Here is a 23,940-nt window from a genome sequence, read left to right on the forward strand (position 1 = left end):
ATTGGTGGATGAGCCATTATATAAGCCCTACATAGATTTAAACGGATAGTGAAAATAGCAGCACTACAAGTGTTCTTCATCTATACAGTATACTTCATCTATACACGGTACTACTATATATACTATATACTTCCATCTATTTACTGTACTACCCCAAAATAGGGACTCTGGGCTGAAAGTGGTTAAGGTTGCCCTTGATGTAGAACAGCAGTCCCCAAACATTTTTGGCCGTGCACCCCCTGTTGCCTCCTGACCTAGCCGATGCACCCCCCAACGCTCAGTCTCATTGTATTTGTTCTATGATCATTTTTTAAATATAATTCTGGCAAATAATCACAGAATGTCGCTGCAGAGTCCTGCAGCTGCTCTATACATCTCCTTACAACAGTGTTTCAAACCAAATTTTGCGTTTGTGTTAACACTACTGTATAAAACCTTTTCATGTCACGCACCCCCTAGCCTTGGTACCCAGGCTTTTATTTTCATTCGCTATAGCTCAAAAAACGAAAAAAGACCCCGATGTAGAACATTGCTGGTCATGAACCCCGGTACTGACAGGAGGGTGTATTCCAACTAGTGACTGGTTGATAATACTGATACATGCTGATAAATCTGCAGAGACCACCAGCTCTGTTAAAGTGCCATTGAGCAAGGCACTCAACCACCAAAATGCTTGGTTCTGACCTCGAATGTAATGCAAAGTTGTACTGTTTATACTTACTGTTTAAGTATCTAGGAAGAGATTTCCTAGATAAAGATTTAAATGTGTTAACTCTTTCTGTGACAAAGTGTTCCTCTTTTCCAATTAGTACTCTGAATGGGATTAGGACAGGAGATAAACCACCTGCACTCTATAACCTGCTACTTCTCAGTCATCACTCCCATCATCCATTCTTCTCTCATGATTTCAACCGGCAGGAGGAAGGTTCCAGCCCCGTCTGCCTTCCTGAATCACATCATGTTATTACAGAACCCACAGCCGACACCATCATGGCAAAGGGCTTCTAGACTGCTTATTAAGTGCAATGTTAGACATGTTCCAGCTACAGTTTCAGCAACCCTGGCTCTGATTAGCTCATCGCCAAATGAAAAATTCCCCCGGGGTACGTACATACACGCGTGTGCGTGCACACACACACACACATGCACGCACACACACACGCACGCACGCACACACACACACACACACACACACACACACGCGCACAGTCACACACACACACACACACACACATGCTGGAGAGTTGCTCCAGTAGCCGGTAAAGGCAGGGGTCCAGCACATTTGCAATAAGCAGGGAATTCCACTGGCATTACATAATCAGGTGTGAGTAAAGGCAGAGGAGGAGTTGGGTGCTGCCAGCCAGTGGCTTACATACCGCTATGTAATCCTGCAGACTTAATGTGTGCTAGATGAAAGACATTCCTTTTAAGGCACATTAGATGCATAGTTTAAATGGCTGAAATTACAAAGGAAGTACCTTTTTGTAATATTTTTTTTGAGATCCTTTCTCCTCCTCCTCTTTATTTCCCTTTTCATCTCTCTTTCTCTGACACTTTGTCCTTCTATTATCTCCTCACTGAGTGACCGGTGTCTAGACATCAAGCCTGATGTCATAGCTCTAACCCCTTTACTATTCTTTGTGTGTGAGAGAGTGTGTATTCATCTCTCTCCCTGTGTGACTCAGTCAGAGGTATGAGGTGAATGACGGGATGACGGCAACAGGCAGGGAAAGGTTCATGAGGCAGCGCTGTAACTCTACACCTCTTCCGCCAAAAACAATAGACCACACCTCCATCCTCGCTCCCGCTGTCTCTCTCTCTCACTCAACCACTCTTGTTACCATATAAGGCAAAAAAAAGACAGGGGAAGCCAGTGGCTGCTTGAACAAACGGGCAGAGAGGGAGAGAGCTGAGAGAATTCCTCTGCTGACTCTCTCTTTCTCTCTCTCTCTCTCTTTTTCATCCACGACTTGGACTCTATAACTGTTTAATGTTTACTGTGTGTTTGTTTGAGTGGCCTTGCCTGTATCATGGGGCCAAAATGCCATCGTCCTGTGTGTCTGTGTGTGAGTGAGCACTCACATCTGTGCGTGCATGTCTGCTTGTATGTTGGTGCCTGTGTGTGCAGTCACTGAGAGATAGAGTGAGGTTAAGTTTTTAGATGACATACACTTCTGGCACAGCCCTAGAGTATTCTGTGTTTATAGTAAATACATAGTTGTATTTATATTTTAAACACACCGCCCTTAGTGTGTTAGGTCTCCACTTTGTTCCAGACAAATACTAACCCGGTGTAGACACAGCAGTCTCTTTGGATCTCTACATCATGCCATATTATTGTACCCCATGCTGTCTCGTGCGCCGTTCAGTATATCATAATATTATGCTGATGACTTAGAAATCAAGGTCAAATGATGGAATCAAATGTGGATTTGTGATTAGTGGACAGACAAATAAGACAGAAACCCATGAGGAGAGGGGCTGTGTTCTGTCTGTTACTTTTATTCCACATTCCTGCTTCTTGTGAGTCAACATACGTCTTATCAGTCCTTCCTGTGCACTGATTACTAAGGAAAGGAGAGGAGGGAGTGAGGGAGAGAGGAAAGGGAAGCAAGGCTGCAAGCAGGGTATAAGGAAGGGAGAATACGGTGCTCACGAGCTCAGCTATTCTCTCATTATTGCATATCTGGCATTCTGGAGCTGCTGCTAATTATTCTGTGTGGTTGTGGACCTGCCATTTAAGGACAAAATAGATTCCAAGACAGCAAAATTCTCAGCATTGATTAATGTAAGTGTAGTGTAAGCATTAACCCTTATAGTGTGCAGTTCCATCTGAGTCCATTTTCAATGTCAAATTAGGAATTAACTGTCATATCAAGAGTCTGACTGTTAAACCCCATACTTCATTGACCGGAGTCCCCCAGGGGTCTATAGTAGACCCCCCTTTTTTTTCCTTCTACACCAAGTCTCTCTACCAAAAATAGCTTATCTACAGCTTACAACGTTTACGATATGTTGTAAGTTTATAGAGACAAATGTTTGCCTCAGAATAGGGACATAAGGGTTCATATGGTTAAATGGAAGGGAGTTGCGTAAATAGTCCTGACAGGGGGTCTTGGACATTGTTGCTGAATGATGTCGAACAAGAAATGTAGGGGTTGGGGTCTGACACACTACAGCGTGTTTTCATAGTCACTGCAGGGCTCACAGTCAAGTATGTGCGTGTGTGTGTGTGTGTGTGTGTGTGTTTTATTCCTTTCAGACGATAGCAGAGTTGGACTGTCAGTGGATCTAATGGAAGCAAGCAAAATAACATGTTTACCATCAGAGCTGACAAATACCTACATATTTGTGCATGAGTGTATGTACTGTGTGTGTTCTGTACGAGCAAGAGAGCGAGCACACACACACACACACACACACACACACACACACACACACACACACACACACACACACTAATACAGAGAGATAGGTTGGCTGCAATATGAAGGCCCACACATGAATTCACAAAGGCAAATTAAAACCGGTGAATGCGTTAACATACCAGCATGTTAACACGGTGTGACTGAATGGAGGCCTTTCTTTCAGATGATATAATGACTTTGCACACCCTGAATTACAGACACACCCTGCTGCTATTACAACCGACTGAAGAGAAAAAAAGAGAAAGGCAGACTGGGTCATAGTGAGAGAGCGAGGGAAGCTGGGAGGGAGAGAGAAAGTGAGGTCAGGAGTGTCCATATTTGGTAATTCAGAGCGGTGCCCTGTTTTTAACCCATGGTTGCATTGTGTACCCAGTTCACTTCTGTTGTTTCCTGTGTCATTGCTCTAAGGGGAGTGATAGCATACTGAATAACAGTAACACTCAAATGTTATCTTTTTCTCTCTCCCTGTCTCTCGTTCTCTATTTTTAATGACTCTATAAAGATAATCTACTTTGCTCTCTCAGCATCAGGGATACTAACATGGTAATGTTTGATCTGTCAATTGACCTTTTGGATGTTGCCCAGTGAGAGAGTGTGAGATGTATTGATTTTTCCATCCACATGGAATGTCCATAGCTCTATGTGTGTATGTCATGCACAGATGCTAAACGTGCAGAAACTAACACAGACACATTCCATTCATACTAACACAGAGTTACCGTAAGTCACACTTCTGACAATGGTTAACATAGAATGTGAGTTTCCTATACGTGAACAGATGTTAGACATAACATAATAAACTGGCAGTTGACTTTTTACATTTTACATGAACATTTACACATAACCAAAATTTGCAGAGAGGTCTTTTTACTTTGTACATGTCCATTGTAACCTTTATTTATTGAGTGATTAATTGCATAGCATATGAGCACATTGGTATTTGCACGGCATAATTTGCACACAGTTTGCACAAGCACCTCTGTAGTGCTTCCAAAAATGGCTCATTCTTGTCCCTAACATGCATGTCTTTTGGTGAGGCAGGAAAATGGAGCACTTGGAGGAAACCCACAGGAGAACATGCAGACTCCACACAGGAAGACACCGGTCAAGTTCGAACCCTGGAACTTCCTCTTGTGAGGCAACAGTTATAACCACTGATCCACTGTGCCTGTTCAAGGACAAGGAGGAGGGGGGATTTAACCAGGAACTCCCAGACAACCTCCTGCGCTATTACTACAGTACATTCTGTGTTGTTCATATAATCACAAAATCTTATAAATGTTACTGAACAATAATACTGTCTATATGGCATCCTTTATTCTCACAATATTTTTTGCTGGAAGTAAGATAAACAACACTAAAGTAATGTTTCTCCTTTTCACTGTGGTAGGACAGTGAATATTCACTTGGGCCTTTTTATATAACATTTTCTTTGAGTCTCGAATTGTGCTACCGATTTGACACTGAAAAACTAAAAATGTTTACTATCTTCGGCTATCTGTGCTAATTTCTCCATGCCGGTTGTGACATGTGTCTTGGCCCTGTGCCTTCAGTTCTACTGTTTGGATTGGGACCACAATCACCAACTCTGAATCTTGGGGAAGAATTTGAGGTAAACAGGTTTAACCTTCTTCTCTGTAGGCTTTGGCAGACCAGAGCTCTCATTCTCAACATCAATCATCTTGCTCATCCCTGCTTGTCTTTTTCCGCTTCTCCACAGCCAAGTCTCCCCGTCCTTCTCTACTTGGTTGGCAGCCTACCACTCTCTTCTACACATTTTTGAAGCAAACTTCCATTTTCTTGGAGTTTGTTAGGTTCTGTTGTTATTTCATGGTTGGATAGGTCAGGTGTGCCCAAAAGGTAGATTGTGATCTATGAGGATCAGAAAGGCTTTGCAGGTAGATCGCATGACATGGCCCTAAAAATACATATAATTAAAAAAGGAAAATTAAGGCATCTGCCACTTGAATTAAGGTGACTTCATTGATTAACATCAAATCGGGCCTGTCAGCTCAAACCCACAAGGCAACACTTTGTTTTCAAGAGTGTTGTGCACAAATGTCAGATGCATTACATTATTAAGTTAGACAAAACAAAACAGTACCAATTCCATTTCCGCCCTCTATTTCCCATTCCAAGTGCGTTTGTCTTATGTAACACCAGCGCCGCCATTCCAAAGCCCCTTCAGGTAAACATTTTAACTATTTTCAGCAATGATATAATATTTTTGGGTGGGTATAGATAGACCTTGTTGCGCTGGTCATTTTGAAAGTAGCTCTCAAGTCAAAAAAGTGCGGGCACCCCTAGTGTGCACCTGTACCCCCTCCCACACATCCTCCCACCCACACAGTGTTGAGAACATTTTCAATTGTCAAAACTTTCCCCAATTTTTCAATTTCTTCATAGGGATGAATGAGTCTACATTTGATTGAAACAAGAACAAAAGTGTGAAATGAAGCACGCTGATAGCGTTTGAAACTAAGCCAGTATTCGAGTCAATAACATTAATTATACTGTCACCTGTAGCGCTTCCCACGTTGTGATGTCTTGTCTGGTCATGTCATCTTGGCTTACTCGCTAGACTGAACAGGAACTTTTAGCCTTAACGATTTTTCTCAACTGATCCACTTCCCAATTTATTTGTCTTAGAAATAAAGTATAAAAACACCTGTGTGAAGTGAGTAAAAATTAATATACTTCTTCATGAATGAATGTGTCAACTTTATTTATCTTTTAACCATGATACAATGTTTTAAAAAGTCATCTTTTCACCATGATCATGTAATTGACAAATTAATTGATGTGATTGGTTAGCCGATTTGCTCGTCCACATATGATGTACATTTTACTTTCATTGTCAATGGCATTTAATGTTTGTGTTGCCACAAATTTACGTCATATTTCAGGCACATATGACGTAAATTCTCCTTTCATTGTCAATGGCAAAAGTGATACGTTGTATATACTGTAGCATATAGGGGAAGAAATGGAAAGTATAAGTGTAATAATGTAATATGTATTTCTCTTCCTTAAAAATAAATTGTGTGGAAGGGCTCGGGCAGGCATGCAAAGGTTGAAGTATTCACATGTTTAAGTAATCATGTGAATGCAGCATTAGCCTACATCTTGTGTACAGGTACATAAGAGTAAAACTTATTTTTGTTTGGCTTCCTTACAGACAATGCAGCAGCATATAGATAGCATAATATTCAAACAACAAAACACAACAACCACAGCAAACAAAGGGATAGAATAAGTGCATTTTTTTTTTAATAAAATAGTAATATACATGTGCATGTTTACCCTGTAGTAGCAAAGTTAGGTAAACTTTATGTTAACAGCTTCACAGTAAAATCAAATAAGACAAAAATAGCATGGTATAACAACACAAAAGGGCAACAAATTACACAGTTGTAGTACAATAGAGCAAAACCAAAAATTTAAATCAAGAATCAAATAGAGTTAAAAGCCATGGAGAAAAAAAATATTCTAAGAGACGACTTGAAAGCTCCCAAAGAGCGAGTGGACCTAATCCGCAAGGGCAGACTGTTCCAGAGTTTGGGGCTGGCCACTGAGAACGCTCGGCCACCTCTAGACCTGTACTTTGTTGAGGTCAGCTGACCTCAAGGACCTGGCTGGGGTGTATGGATTTAAAAGGAGTGATAGATACTGGGGAGCGAGCCCGTTTAGGGCTTTAAAAACAAATAATAAAATCTTGAAATCTATTCTAAATCTAACAGGTATAGCCAGTGGAGTGTGGCGAGGACCGGGGTAATATGTTCACGCCTCCTCGTGGTGGTGAGGAGGCGGGCGGCAGCGTTCTGTACAAGCTGGAGGCGTCTGAGGGCAGACTGGTCAATGCGGCAATGCCTATGTACAATGAATTGCAATAATCAAGCCTCGATGAAATAAAGGCATGAATAACCCTCAACAGTAGGTTATGTTCCATAATACAACACAATTTAGTTTAAGAAGGTGTAATTTGAGGTTATGTTCCATATATACAGCAATTTTAGTCAAAGTGGTAGTAATAATATTTAGCCTAGAATAATGTTGGATATTAGGTAATCAAAACTGATCTTTGTTTTCAAAGCAGACAGGGACCAGACTGGTAGCCCTCATGACACAATGGGATAACCTGGATGGATGATGAAGCTCGTCCTGAAATGGACTGGTGCTTATATGGTCATGAAAATCCTTAGCATGCACATACCTCTGTCATTAAACACAGCTTTATCTCTGCCCCCCTATCCTCCCTCCTCTCAACTATTTCAAGTTCAGGGTTCTTTTTATTCCCTCCTCCCCATGCCCAGTGGCACTCGCCCCTCCGCTGGAGCCACGCCCCCAGTGTGAAATGCCATTGGCTCAAAGTGCCTGGAACATCAGATCATTGGCCGAGACAGCCGGTGGGGGGCGGGTCCCCTCTTGGACACGGACCACGCCCCCTCTGGACCGCACCCCGGGCCCGGGGCGGGCTGACGTTACTTCGCCGTAGGACTGGGTCGCGCGCCACCAAAAAAGAAAAGAAAAGCTGACCTGCAAGATCAAAACGCGTTGCAGTGGTCGCAGACGACACTCGCTGTGAGCTTGTAGATCGGCTATTTCTCCGGCGCGTTACACCGTCGTACGACGGAGGTATCTAAATGAAAACGGCGTGAATTGACGTGAAGTAGCAGCAACCAGCCACTCAGCCCAGCTAGTGGAAGAGGAGGAAGAGAGGGAGGGAAAAGGGAGGAAAGAAAAAAGAGAAAGAAAGAGAGAAAGAAAGAAAGAAAGAAGAGGGAGGAGGAGGAAGCTCGCCTCGCTGCTGTTTAGTTTGGTCTGACTCTGAGCTCTAAAAGAAGCCGCTTGCTTGTCGTCTGGAAAAGGAGTTTGTTTGACACGGACTGACTGAGCCGCCTGGTTGTTGTTTAAAACCAGCTTCCTAAAAGCGTCCTGCATCCAAACAGCAGGTAAACTTTCAAACTTTTATATATCATATATATATATATTATATATTAATTGTATAATCAATAAATAATATACAATTATTATTCATAAATATCTGACCGGTGTTTAATTAGCAAGTGTGCTATTGAGTGAACCAGGAAGGACGGACGGAAAGAAAGTTACAACTTCAGCACCTCATTGGGTGGGACCACCGGGTGCTTATTAACACAGAATTAATTTGATTTGGGGGGCTTTCTTCGGACCCCAAAATGTATTTTATTTATTTGAGACTTGCCATAGTTATATTATATTCCACCATGGTGCTGCTGTGGTGTTTGAACATGCAGTTGAACAACATGGTCAGCTCTGTTCTGGTTCAATGTGGCGACAAGAAGCTAAAAGCTACACACACACACAGTCAGCCAGGAAGTGATTCGCTTGAATGAGTTGCAGAAAAAAAGGCCTTGTGTCTAAACTGAAGGACATGCAGGGCCGGCAATGACATAAAGCATGTGAGCTTGAGTATTAAACTACTTAAAACAGATATTTAATTTAAGTACAATACATTGAAGAAACAAAAGTATAGCTTAAAGTGAACTTGAGCAGGCGAACTTGGGAGGCTTTGTGTGCAACCGGCCACAGGAGATGTATGTAATGAATGTAAACTATAGGCTAGTTGTGTTAATAACTATTAACATTAGGAAGTGTTTAATTACGTTGCGGTTTGAACCAACGGGCTGGTTTACGTTTACATTTGTAACGTTTACGTTACAGTGTGTGTGGTCTCATCAGCGGAGTGCGCGAGCGAGCGGACGCCTGGCAGACAAACAAGGGAAGGGATGGTTGGCAAAGCATGACGTCACTCATTGAATGACCGACTGGCGAACGCCTCCTATCCCTATCACAGATATAGTAGAATCAGAATCACCCAGTCGGTATCTGTTAAAATCTATATTGTACGATTTTCTTTTTTATTGTTATTCAGTTGTGGATACTTATTTTTGTCATTCATTCAAATTCCTTCTGATTCTCCCATATTTTCAGTTGTGTGAACATTATTCCCCAGACGTCATACTGTATGTGCGGTGCCACCATTGAGTCTATTTATGTAAGGAATCTCGTGCTTGTCAGTAGCCTACATTCTGTGTTTGCTCTGTGGATTTGCAATTGTTTGGGGTCGTGAGATTACAGATCGCGGTTGTGCTGTGGAGAGAGAGAGACTCGCGGGAATGTGCGCACGCCCTTCTACTGTAGAACATTGTAATCTCATGGAGTCAGAACTAGCAGTAAATTAACTATTAACTATTTCTAAAGACAGCCAGGGCACTGGAGCCCTCGCACAACTCTACCAACTCTAAATCCATACACACAAGGGAAGGGACTGGGAGGCATGTATGTCTGTTTTCCGTTGTATAGCGTAGTGTTCAAGCCTTACAACAATCTGGGAAAGTAGCACTAAGCCCTCAGTTTTAATAATCAAAACCATGCACTTCTATCCAGCTCAAACTATCTGCCAAGCAGCTATTAATTAAATCAACCATTGAACTTACTTGTCACATGGAAATTACCCTGGCATAAACATTATTATAATGACTAGGTTAAAGGAAAGCAGTCAAAGCTGGAGTTACTGAAATAGACCTATCGTTCAGGCAGGGTTCTTTTCTTACAATGTATGCCTATGCTTCAAGTACTGCTTCAAGCTGCTTTTGCACTGGTTCAAAGATTTTTTTTAATCTTTACACATTGGTCCACTTCAGGGTGACACCCATTGTTAGGGCAGGGCAGTATGAAATATGGACCCATATACTGTATGAAATGTGGAAGCCAGCTCAGCGTTCCTTTTGCGTAACCCTATATAAATGTCTGCCTTTTATCAAGGAGATATTTTAGTACAGTAATGCATATTACTAACTAGCATCAGTAAAGGGTGCATATGGTGAGATGCAGTATCCTCATATCCTGTTTGTCAGGGAGTAGCCTGTGACTCGAAGCTCTGGCATGGGTCCTTTGAAGGACAATATCTTAGTACTTATTTGACAGTTTTATTCTTATTCAGCCCCCTGTGGAGATGACTGCATTTCATCATTTGTGGCTCAGTGTTGTTGTCCATAAGTTGTGTTGCCTTTCCACTCATCTTCAAATGACAGAGTGGGAGTGAACATTCAACATGCCTTCTTTGGATATTTAGGAAAACTGTTTAGGATGAATAGGCATTGCATATGACGGGCAGATTACAAGTCATGCATTGGCTGCATGACAGTCCAGTATGGTGCAGCTATCCCATGTTATGTCTCAAGTTTTTATTTACACATTTCTGAGCAGTATGTGGCCTTCTAACTGAATTTACTGGTTAACCCTTCCATTGAAAGTGTCAACATTAAGCCAAGTAGCAGAGTGGCAATAAATAAAGATAAGCTCAGAGACACAAGAAAATTCTCCATGCAAATTGTCCAGGCCTAGGCAAAGAAAGGAACTGATGATATATATAATATAAGTGCCATTTTGGACCTGAAGCCTGAAGGGCAAAGCCACTTGTGTTGATCGTGCCAGTTTTGTTTGTGTACTAAACAATCCATTTACTAGGTGAAGTGAGTCCTTGACAATGGCGTCAAAGAGTGTCACATGGCCCAGTTCTTTCTAACTTCAAGTCAGCTGAGATTAATTCATGCGAGAGAGAACGCATCCCAGTTAGAGAAAGGAGCCCAGTTAGATCAATTGACCATGGCAGAGATGATGCCACAGTTCCCTGTGGTCTAGGCCTTCTAGGATTGCTCATAAGCCAGCCCATAACGTTTTCTTTGTGTTTTTTTTTTTTTTGATTTGTTTTGGGGCTTTTTATGCCTTTTTTTTTAATTGATAGGGAACAGTAGTGGGACAGGAAATGGGGAGTGACACATGGCAAAGGCCGTCGGGCTCTGGAGTCGAACCCGCGGCACTCCGTCCGGCTGGCTTGGCAGCCTAGTTGCCCAGACGGTTGAGCTAACCGTCCGCCGCGTCCGGGCCGGATAATCTATTCCTGCACTACTCAGCTTTTGTCTTTTTAACCCAGACAGGTTAGCAAGGATGTCATTATATTTGAGTCATATGAATTCCGCTGGGCTGTCACTCAAGTCTTTCACACGCTCATGTTGTAATGGCATAATGTGTTCCTCTCACTTTGAATTTCCTGTCTATTTTTGGTTTAACAAAATTGATATTTCTTCTGGATGACTTCTTGAATAGCGTGATCCAATTGGGTTGGTCGCATTGGTAGAATTGACCAGGCCCTTGGATATGTTTACCAATGATCCTTCTGAGGACCTCTATTAATCATTACCTCAGCACCTCAAGTCGCTGTGCCCACCTCATGCTCATTTTTGTTCTTTTTCTTTACTGTCTGTCCTCTTGTTTGTCCCTAACCCACCCCATCCGTTCCTTCAATCTCCTTTCCTCTGGCTGTGCACACCTGTAGCCCTTAAACCCTTAGTGGTACTGAACAATGCTAGGAAATGGCTGCTTTGTGACTGCAAACAAACACATCTTGTTCGCAACAGTTTACTGGAAAGACTTTACTAGATTAGGCCTTCTGTGATGACTGGCTGTGTGTGGCTGTGGCGTTAACGTATACTGGGAATGACCTTTGCACCAAGGTTATAAATGATGAGCTCATCGTTCATGCTTGTTCATAGGTTTATAGGTTAATAACTTAATAGCCTACCTATTGCCAATGCCTAGTCTACTTTAAGAAGGAAGCCTAATTATGTCACTTCCGGTGAGAGCCTGCCTTGAACTAGGGTGGGGCTGGTATTGGTTGGCAATATATCATATAGTCATATGAAATTCGATATAGTCAGATTTTGGATATTGTTATATACACACGCGTTTGGTTTTAACCCCCTGAACCCTAGTGTCCTTCCTTGTGCTGGGCATGACGAGCATTCTGCAAAAATAACAGATCTACAGTACATGCTTAACTCATCATATGCATTAATTTGTGAGCTTTTAGATCAGCTATTTTTGTCAACGGTGTAGAGGGGGGGGGACAAGTATATAAACACTTGGTGGACGCAGGGTAACTGAATTATATAGCGTTTATTAGTTAAAGACTGAATTACATTAAAGTTGTAATTTTCTGAACTGACCTTACTGTTATATTTTTGAGTGGTGCAGCCACTCCAATGAACAGCAATGTGTGTCCGTCTGTTTAGGGTACCAACACGTTTTTCTTTTGCCTTTACTTTACTGCCCAATATGCTAATTATTTATGAAAAATATTGTGAAAGCATCACAACAATATTGATTGATACTGATATACGGTATCTACTTATTGGGTTATTTGGTCAATATCAAGACATTTCATTTTACCTTCATTGTTGGATTTTTTGTGTTCTAGTTTTATTTAAGTTAGTAATGGTATTCTTTTCTAATATAAAGGTGCTATACATTTGCCCATAGTTTGTAATAGTTCTGTCAATTCTGTACTAAAATATTGTAATGACTGATTTACAATTCAAAATGTGGGCTGTGGTGTATTGTGATTGAAGCTGTGAGACTCAATGAATGATTGGAATTTAATTTCACTCATCATGCATGTCAATGACTTTGCTCATTGTTGGGTGTGTGACCTACACACCTGTCGTGAGAATAAGCTGATACTTCTGGGTGATTGCACAACTTGGTCAACTCAAACGCTCAACTCTTTCGACAGTTTCTCAGCGTGAACTTTGAAACGTGCAGACTGTGTACCCTTTTCTTGCCAAGTCAACCCAAGTTGCAGGGTGGACGGCTCGATTGGTTGAACATACTGTATCTATAGTTTCTATTGTGTGAAAATATTGCTTGAACATATTGTCTATGGTCATTTGGTAAATATATATTCTGTGAAGATGTAAAAGTTGCTCTGTCACTGGGTTAATTCCTGTATTTACGCAGGCATTGGTTCAAGGGTGTAGCACTAGCCAGCTGCCAGGCCGCAAGCTACAGAATGGATATGTTTTTACCAGGTAGATAGCAGGTGATGTATGAATGACATTTGACACTTCATGACACTTCAAATTCTAGGGGAGGTATGATAAAGCTGTAAGTGAAAGACTGGATACATTACTAGTTTGTGTCTTCACATTATGGCTTCTGTTGCAGTCACACAGGAAACGATAAAATGCATGTTGCAATTAATTGCATGGTCATGTTTCTATTTCAAACAAACTTTTCAGTCATATTGGGTTAACAATCATTTTAGATGAAGAAATTGGGTATCAGATTATCATAACGCCACTATAATTCCATTGAAAGATGATGATAAAACAATAACCGTTATTGCCCAGCCCTACCTATCTGAAATGAATCCTGGAGTGTTGGCTAAATCCTTGCTGCACCAGGAGAAGTGGGTCTGAAATAAACTCATTGGAAGTAATTGATTGCAGGCCAGGAGAGATGTGTATCTTAACTCCCTTCTGCATTCTTTCACAGCTGTTAAAAGGCTTATGTAACTGCGTTCTAGTGTACGGTTTGAAGGCTTCAGGGTAAAATGCGTGCAGAATCTTTCTGTCTGATTTTGAAATGTAAAAGCAATCGTGTCCTTTATTGTAATATGATTCATGCAGTGTCCAATCACTAAGATGAGATTGATTATTGATCTGCAATTCTGCATTAATTCATATCCATCTATGACATGAATAAGTTGTGCACAGAATGCCATCTCATCTATATTGAGTGTTGTATACTTTCAAATAACAGAATTATAAATGTTTTTTATGGAAAATGTATTGGATGGCTTGAGCTATACTATTATTTGAGGCTGTTAGTTACTGCAGGCATCAAACTGTCAGTTCTCGTCAGAGCCTAGTTGGTATTGGTGGATGGCATTGGCCGACTTCCAGTTCGGACTGAAATTGGACACCGCTTGGGCCAGGAATGTGAAAAATTATGGAAAATGACGATGGTCTGTCATGGTTTGTGGTTTATTTTCCAGCATAGACTTAATTTACTCAGTACGCAGGGCTGCACAGCGTGTGCTCGAGAAGGAAGACGTAAGCCAATCCCTTCTCTTCACAAGAATCCACACAAGTTCCACAAATGGCAAAATAGTTTTCTCACTTTGTCATTTCCTCCTTGACTTGCAGAGGGAAAGAGGAAAAACGACAGTAGTCTCTACATAATGAACTTAAACGACTGGATACATCCGCTGTATGGTTCATTTAGCAAGCGGACATCGAGATGGGGACACTGGGGAGTGGAGGTTAGGAGGCAAGGACATGTTGCGAGGGACTAGGATCCAAAGACGACACACTGAAAAGGAGACTGTGTGTTGCTGTCGATCAGACATAAACAATGGAACCCAAACAGACGAGGGTGACAGCAGTGTGAGGCGATGTCCACAGCAAAGCGTGTTGAGGAAAAGTGCTCATGGCGCTCAGCCCAGGGACGACTAGAGGGGAGCATGAAGGAGAGGACTGAGGTTATTGACCATCCGGTTATAGTAATATTCTGTCGATTGGGCATTCGGCTCGAAATGGCCCCTTCACAGGTGCTCTTTGGCTGTTCGTCTCTGAAGCCAGACTGTCTTTTGATTTTCTTCCACTGTCTATGAATTCTTACGAGTCCGTAATTCCAGGCCATAACATAAAGGGTATTTGCCCAATGTGGTGGTTTCAAAAAACATTTAAAAAAGTCTTAGAATATATTTGTGAATTTCCATTTCTGCTAGCAGCTAGCTAGACTGACCTGTGGGCCGGGACGATTTTGTGGGGGTCCCGACTCCCTAGACTAGAGGACAGTGAAGTATGACAATTTAAGGATTAAGTTTTAAGTTTTTTTTAATACTTAAAAAAAAAAAGACCATCACCACATCAAGAGTAATCAACAAACTATACGATAACTTGTCAACCATTGGCCAAATTGTCAAATACTATAAGAAAGAGGCAACAATTGTAAAAATGGCCAATCTACAAGCTCATGGCGCATTGCAAGGTGTAGATTTTCACAATATAGATCTGTGGAAGCGAGTCAAACTAAATGTAATGCCTCAAGTTCAACTCCTAGTGCTTGTCAGGGTGGGGGTCCCCAGAAGTACAGACTTAGGCAGAAGCAACACAGAACGCATGTAACTTTACTGTACATGGTCATGTCATTTGAAGTAGCCCCTCCCACCTTAGCACTGTGAAGAATCATGGCTTTCCCAGTAACACGGCACATCCCTGTGGGAGTTGGTGAGCTGGAATGGAATGAGAGGGGGGGGATTGATGGTCAGGCTGGTTTTGAAGAACCAGGCGAGCAGATCGCCCCCACCCATCCCCAGCCTGCTGTCTTCTTGAGTAGGACACGGCCTCTTTTCCTGTCCTCTCCTCCCATTCCTCTTGCTCTTCACTGAATCACTTCCTGTCTTTGTAGCCACATTCTGGTCTCTGTGATGAGGTCGGTTTCTAAAAGCGGCCTTCCCTCGTTCTCTTCCTTGTGGTTATTTATTTTACCATGCTGCTTCCTCTTATGTACAGCCCCCCCCCCCCCCTGCTATTTTGGACCAGCTATGATTTAATTTTCATACAAAATTTCTATGCTAGGTTTCTCTAATTGGGCAACTTGCACAAAAACAAACCAACCTGAATACACCCATTGTGTTGTGAGGCTATGTGAAATCTTTGACATGGATGGATGGCACTTCCTAGAGCTCATACTCATGCTTGCAATAGACCATAAATTAAACGCATCATTTTATGTAGTTTTGTTCACAATAAAACGATAGGATTTTGTCATTCTGGTTAGAAACCAACAATTAACTATCTCAGTCAGGGCCTGTCTCTGTTTACTTCAGGGATTAGCTTCAGGCCAACTACGTTCTTCCCATGTTGCTGCTTACTCACTTGAGTCACTTACCGTAATAACGAACACTCGTTAAGAAGAATGACTAGGCCAGCTAATCTCAATATGGCTGGCTCCCGACAGGAGCGATGGTGTTTTCACAGCTGAACGGTGTTATAAGACTACAGGCCATCAGAGGGCCTCACCTTCAGAGAGGTGAGCTACTGTAAGAGATTGGTACAGGCATGTGGAAAGCCGCATCGGTCCTCAGTAGAGACGAGTAATGGTGCAGGAGAAGTTGGATGCACGTTATTATTGAGTCATACATAATACACACTCGCGCAGCTTTATCACAATGCCACATTGGATTAGAAGTAGAACTATATATTTTGCGTAAACAGCCAGATTACAATTGGGTAGGTTTATGTCAAATTGCTCTGGAAAAAGAACTCACCCTCCTTTTTAAATAGAACAGTGTGTGTGTTAAACTAGACTGGACAGTTTATTTTTATTTTTAGTCATACTCTCAGGAGAGGGAGCTGTGCAAAGTGTGTCAGTGACATATCTGTGTCAAGACATTCGAGTAGGAAAATGACAGAGGTCACATCACCATTGTGAACTAGTGTCCTTTCATTTTCTAATATGCTTTCGATATGGCCTCTTTCTCTCCATCCCTCTGGCAAGAAAACGTTACACAATCTCCTTCAATTTCCAATTTGTTTGCAAGCAGCTAGATGTTCTTATGAATTTTCCACTAATTTCTCAAGTTTGTACTGTAGTTTATCATGATATTTGACATGGCCTGCTTTATAACACTCATGGCCTCTGGCCCCCAGATGTGGTCCTCAGACACATTGCATGTGTGTATACATTTGTAGTAGTTTGTTTGAGCGACTGTTTGCAATGCATGTTGACTTCTAACTAACTCGTCTCCCTACACTTAAGACTGTTGGCAAGCCATGGTGACCTCGGATAAGAAGAATCATTGCCAGAGTAATGCTCAGTGTGTTTTAGCCTGTTATTCCTCTCATTGCTTGTTTGTGCCAAATGAAGCAACATGGGGTCACACAATCAAAGTAGCTGCTCTTGTCCAGCCCTGCATGGAGTCAAGTAAAGCCAACTGATTTATGGTCAACCCAGTGTTTCCTAACATTTTGTGACCCAAAAGAGAAATTAGATTTTTGCCTGGGACCCAAATGAGTGAAAATAGCAGATCTACAAGCTCACAACGCATTTTCTAATTTATGGCATTTCTTAGCTTTTTCTTTTATTTCTTCCTGAAATTACTGACAATAGTTGAATTAGCTTTACATTTATCTTGGGGGGGCGGGGGGGGGGGATGTTTTTTTTTGTACATGTTTTGAAATAATAAAAGCTAAATGTAGGAAACAAAAAATAGAGACCCATAAAAATGTTTCTGCGACCCACTAAATGGTACCGACCCACTGTTTGGGAACCAGTGGTCTACACAGCCTCCTCCTATAAGCTCTATAATGAGTGTGGTAGTGGTGGTCGATTCTTATCTACTTGAATATCATAATGACAACTTGACGGGAACAGTGGGAGGGGTGAAAACGGGAAGAGGAAAGTGAGACTGAATCTGAGAAAGATGGGAGGGAACACGGAGAGAAGAGGGAGACATTTGTGGAATTCCTTTGCTCGCACTCTCCCTGATAAAGGGTGAGTATAGAAGGAATGTGGCCCTGGGAAAGACTGCATAAACAGAACGGGGTGGCGGATGGTGATGGGTATCTGGAGAGACTGTGGGGTGACTGAGGGGGATGGAGAGGGGACCAGAGGGGTGAGGAGGAAGCAGCAGCAGTAGTATTGGGACTAATTTGAGAGGGAGCAGGATATTGTGTATGGGGGGGGAGTCAGCTGTAGAGGCACTGACCGTGTTGGAGTGTTGAGAGAGGTGGGGGGGGGTCGTGAGAAGAATGGGGACCTCTCCCACACTGCGACCAGCTCTCAGACCGGGGTTAATGTGGCAGAACGGACGGGCCAGACGTGACCCTGTTGGAGCAGCATTAACCCCCAACAATCCCCCCCCCCCCCCCCCCCCCCCCCCCGGCACCGATACATCACTGATTCTGACTGTGGGACTGCATAGCCTTTAGCTACCTGGCTTTCCCTCCTGATCTGTAAATGGTATTAGTTTTTTATTAGTCCAGCGTCGCAGTGTGTGGTTGTTGTCATTTAGATATTATTATTGCTACATAATCTTTTCTTAACAACACTTGTCGGTACAGCATTTAAACAAACCACATGAAGTGAAAAGTGAGGCCTATTAACTCTCAGTGAAAGAATGCACGTCAAGACATCATCTACACTGCTAAGTATGAGCTCTGTTTTATGTCATGGTAAGCATGAGAACTTGGCAGCAGCAGCCCCCCACCAACCCCCACTGGGCTTTACAGATTGCATTGCAAAACTATTATGATGGAAGAGTGAAACTCTGCCAGCACGTAAACGAGAGCTTAATTACGGTGATGTAGTGAGTGAAGGGGCCGACTCTGACTTGTAGCACTGTGATTCTTCTTAGTGTTTGCATGTGTGCAGCAGCACCACATGTGCAAACACAACCAAGTTGCCCGTGCTCTTTGGAGTGGTAAAAGCAACTTTTAGTTTTCCTGAGGGAAGTATAGGAGTGTTGGGAGGCTAATGAGCCGGGCCAACCGTGGTGGGAACGCTGTGCTACGCCCCTGTGTAGGAATGATTGTAAGGATTTTAGTGTGTGTGTGTGGGGGGGCTCAGCAGGTTCAGTTAATTGCCTGCAAGTCACTCTGTTCTCCCCTCTGGCTCGATGTGGGCTTATGCAATATGTTCCTTCATCAGTTTAATACTCGTAATACTCGTCTAGTAACACTCTAGTAGCCCATGTCCCTCCCCTGTCACAGCGATGTTGTTCATGAGGCATGAGACGTACAGGCAGAAAACAACAATAGCTTGAGCCGTGTCTAGGCTTGTACATGAAGCCATTCACCTCTGGCAGCAGCGCCAGAGGTGAAAGTTATTAAACGGGCTGAACGAACGATATCAAACATGACATGTTTGGTGCAAAAGCTCTACAGACAGCATTTCGTAATTGACCATATTGTTCTGGACTCCCTGGGGGTTTTATATGGGAAGTTTTCTGTGAATCTATTTTCTGCAGCCTAATCTGCTGAATGAGAGAACCTTTCCACCTCACCACCAACCCTATTGGAGACATTGCAAGCCTCCCAGGGTCCACAATTTCCCCCCACCTTTTCGACATAATCATTGTCTTGTGCAACCTGGCATTAAAGAAGCGCAAGATTTGTTTGAAGTCATTCCGAGCATGTAATCAACAGTCTCCTCAAACCATGTATTTAAGACAAAGTGGTCGGCACACGCTGGTCATTACCACCAATGCGAGTCTTCAACTGCGCTCTGGACTCATTTGATAGTTGGTGAGTGGGTGTGAAAAGCAGCCAGTAATTTGATTAGTGTCCACAGCGGATTGCCAAGCAGGAACGTGGGGTCTGCTTTGACTGGACACTGCTGTTTTATGTCAACCTGACCGTAACGTGGACACACTGCCTTGTGCATTCTCCAGAGCTTACCGGTATATAAGAAGCCCCATCCAATAAACCAGAGCCTTTATCATACAGGTTAGATAAGCCGCCGCCGCCTTTACCGGCAGATATTATAGAGATGAAATAGAATGAACCTGTGAGGTAAATGCATCCTTTGAAGTCTTGGCTGTGCGTGTGTCAGGACTGGAGGATTCATGAAACATTGGAACTGTAATGGCTCAGCGTCTGTGAATCCCGAACTCCCTGGTTCGATCAATGCTTATTCAAGACAAGAGCAAGACACTGAACCCTTAACTGCTCCCAAGTCCCAATTATCAGGGTGGTGTCTTACATTGTTGCCTCCACCATCCGTTTATGAGTGTGTGTGTGTGTGTGTGTGTGTGTGAAAATGCAAAAATATATTTAGTGCTTTGGAGAATTTTTACGTTCTGCAAGTGATAAGGGGTGATAAGCGGTGTGATTTCTGTCTGGGTCTTCTGACCTGTCAATGATTTTGCAGGTCTAACTGAATATTCTCTGCTTACTCCATTCCTTCCCCCTCTGTCCTCTACCCGCTTTTCTTCCTCCCTCTTTCTTCAATGTAGCAACCATGTCGGACGCAGACAAGTTCCTGTATGTGGACCGCAACATGGTCAACAATCCACTGGCACAAGCCGACTGGGCTACCAAGAAGCTGGTGTGGGTGCCGTCGGATCGGCTGGGCTTCGAGGCCGGCTCGGTGAAGGAAGAGCGCGGCGACGAGTGCCTGGTGGAGCTAGCCGACTCCGGTAAGAAGGTGAAGGTGAACAAGGACGACATCCAGAAGATGAACCCACCCAAGTTCAGCAAGGTGGAGGACATGGCCGAGCTCACCTGCCTCAACGAGGCCTCCGTGCTCCACAATCTGAAGGAGAGATACTACTCTGGCCTGATCTACGTGAGTGCACCACAGTCACACTCACACACATGAGTCGTATATATCCCATTTAGGCCTGACGTAAAAAACAAACAAAAAAACATTCGCTCTCGAGTCTCGACGCTCTGAAAGAATATATATTCAAAGAGTTGTGCCGCATTTTTACGATTTTTCAAAAATAGCAGACCTACAAGCTCGTAGCGTGCCACTCGGTGGCGCGCTATGAGCTTGTAGTTCTGCTATTTTTCAATAGCTAAAGCATAACCTAATGCTAGCACCAAAGGGGGTTCCCGCCCAGAATAGGATATTATGTCTTGGTTCTGTCTTCAGTACCATGGTTCTGTATTCAGGACAGGCAAGCCATCCATTAGAGATGTGAATTGTCACTGGTCTCATGTTTCAATTTGATTACAATTCACCTGTTTTATATTGGAGTCTATGGTGCTATCAACATGCACCTCAATTTTCAATATTCATGCATATGGCTAGTTAAAACAAGCAGTCAGATGCATAATATGAACTGCCTTTATATTTAAAAGATGCTTTAACGTGATGGGCATTAAATCACTATCCTTCAGACATAAATAACTTTGCATTAAATTGTAAATCAAAATATGTCATAACAAATTCTATTGGGCCTCGCTTACCTATTGTGAAAATGTTCAACCGTCAAAAACAAAACATAAGTCCATCTGCAGCTTGCCATATAATATACATAAATAGGGTTTTCACATAGAGCCTCTAAGAGGTCGCATATGACACTTAATTTCTTACGGTGATACTTAACATTTAATGAGGTCGCACCTGTGTTATCGAATCGAGGAGGACTTTTTTTTTTTACTCCGAGCCTCAACACTGAGGCACGGGCGCCGGGCGGCTAATATGTTAATAAAATATTACTTTCTTTTGGTTCAAACGCTGAGTCTCCTCTCTCTCTCTCTCTCTCTCTCTCCCCCTAACCTTGTCTCCGTGTTGCTCACCGTCACCAAAAATGACATTATCTACAAATTAACAATAGCTGCAATATATGCTTGTACATGTGTTCAGTGTTCACTCTGCTATGGTAAATTATGGACTTGTTGATTTGTGACTCATCAGCGTTTAATCAATCTGTGAAGTCGGAACCTATCGGCGAAAATACATTTCCTTGAATTAGCCTCGTTTTATGACTTGTTACTGATCTCGGCCTACTACCCTCAGTCATCTCCTGTAGAGTTAGCCTACTTTAGCATAGTACTCTCACTAGTCTAGTAGGAATTTCTACGAATGCATGTAGCGTGGTAGTCTAGTAGTAATTTCTACGCATGCAATATTGCTCCCAATAGAAAATCAACAACTTTGACATGCCCAAAATAGGAACAGACCTACATACCACAGTATTGCTATTCCCCTTTGGACACCTCCCTTAAAGCATATAATTGTGGCGACTTTGTCCCGGTGATGTTATCTAAGGCCCCTCTCTGTGGTTACGAAAGAGCCATTAGCTCATATCGGAGCCTAGGCCCAGTCCGTCTGTCCTGGAAAGTCTCCAAACTGCCCCCACACCCCCATCTCCTAATCATCCCATTATGCACCGTTGTTTTTGTGACAACCCATTGTGTGCAACTGCACATTGTCACTGCAAAGCCAGTGTCCGATGCGTTTACAAAAGGTTTGGTAGGAAGACCAGATTTCTCTTTCCCTCTATTTCTCTCTGTTTGGAGTTATGCTGTAAACAGGAAGCTTCGGGGAACAATGTTCTCCTGAGGGAAAGATCTAAAGAATGTGGTGTTTTTTAGTGGAGGAGGGAAGTTATGGGTCTTCAGAGCCCACTTTCATGCAGAGATGGAAGTGAAGTGCATATGGAATGTTAATGGTGCTGTAATTGTTATCGTTGCCCCTATAATTGATGCAGTTTACCGTACCTCAGTGTCTTGCCTGGTCTGGGAGTGATTTGCTCACCCCTTTTTTTTAGATGGCGCCATGACCCCGGTCATGTCAACACGGTAACCCTCCGCCCTGAACTACCAGAACCCTACTCTCGCTGAGCCCCCTCTGCATTGGGGCCCTGTAGAACAGACCTCTTCTTGGCATAGAGAGAAACTGAGAGATCACTGGCAGGTCATAGCCAGGGTCCAGAGCTTCGTGGAGGGCAGCACTGGAATGCAGCGGGAGATGAGCAGACGAAATGCAAGGGAGGGGTGGGATAGCTTGAAGCAAAACTGTAGGACAACAGAAAGAACCCAGACTGTCCAGTGAAAGGAATGGTTTGCAGGGGTTTAGGGAAAGGAATGGAGGAGGATTTTTAACATTCAATAGGTTAAAAAAAAGCTAAAACACAGGATGATGGACTGAAGTGCTCTGAAGATGTAGGTGTCAAACCGTGTTCATCTGCAGCGATTCACTCGTCACTCAGTTGTAACATGCAGTGTGGAGGAGTGACGATTCGGTCATCACTTAGGAGACATGTTTGGCTGAATTCTCAGGACAGTGAGGCTAATGTGTGTGCAATGAATAGGGATGAGTTTCTCGTTTGTTGTCCTTACTGCTCATCTTAAATGCAATGTGTCTTGCGTTCATATTTCTATACTGCTGCAGTAGCAGAACATTTCATCAGTTGGATGAAATGTCCCTCATTCTGTACTTCGTTAAACACCAGTGTCAATCTGCAATAAACATAAACACCATTGTCAATCTGCATTAAATGTATTCATCAAATTATGTTCAACCTTCCGACAATCCGACCTTAATTCCTACCTTCACGTCCTCATCTACTAAGATTCTACTGTGCTACACAGCTGTTCCACCGGTGGCACCAAAGATGACTCAAGTGCAGTGTGATTTTTAAACACCTCCCTGTCTGTATTGCCTGTATTATAGACATACTCTGGCCTCTTCTGCGTGGTCATCAACCCCTACAAGAACCTGCCCATCTACTCTGAAGAGATCGTAGAGATGTACAAGGGAAAGAAGAGACACGAGATGCCACCTCACATCTACGCCATCACTGACACATCCTACAGAAGCATGATGCAGGGTAAGTCTGCACCCTGATCAACCTGCGACACCAATCCCTCAAACGGCAAGGGGTCGTATCTGTGGAGTGACGAGGCCATTTCTCATTGAGATTTACGTTTTGTTTTAGATCTTCTTGGATGCCTGCCCTGTTATTTCAACACTGAGTCCTGTTATGCATTTCCCTTTAACAATGCAGCTATTGTATTCAGAGGTCTATGCTTTGCGCATAGAGATGCTTTGGGCATTACAAAAACATATTTATTTTTCCCAATATGTTATCTTATAGTAGCTGTAGAGGATGTGTTCTCTTATCATTTTAAAGTGACATATTGTAATGCTTCGGCAGGCAAGTAGTCGG

The 23,940-nt window shown here is 42.8% G+C and overlaps 1 protein-coding gene across 2 annotated transcripts in view; it reads left to right on the forward strand.

Moving 5' to 3' along the window:
- Nucleotides 1–8,082: 8,082 nt before the first annotated feature.
- LOC308324579 (myosin-9-like) overlaps nucleotides 8,083–23,940 on the forward strand; it is a 43,588-nt gene continuing 27,730 nt past the window's right edge. For both annotated transcript variants that reach the window (XM_080776674.1, XM_080776675.1), the window contains exons 1-3: nucleotides 8,083–8,380; nucleotides 20,275–20,606; nucleotides 23,445–23,601. In XM_080776674.1, the coding sequence (XP_080632800.1) occupies nucleotides 20,280–20,606; nucleotides 23,445–23,601 (484 nt within the window). In that variant the 5' untranslated portion in view covers nucleotides 8,083–8,380; nucleotides 20,275–20,279. The remainder of the gene's footprint in view (nucleotides 8,381–20,274; nucleotides 20,607–23,444; nucleotides 23,602–23,940) is intronic.

This window comes from Protomyctophum bolini, assembly GCF_963924005.1.
Source record: "Protomyctophum bolini genome assembly, chromosome: 11".
In the NCBI taxonomy this organism is placed as follows: Eukaryota; Metazoa; Chordata; class Actinopteri; order Myctophiformes; family Myctophidae; genus Protomyctophum; species Protomyctophum bolini.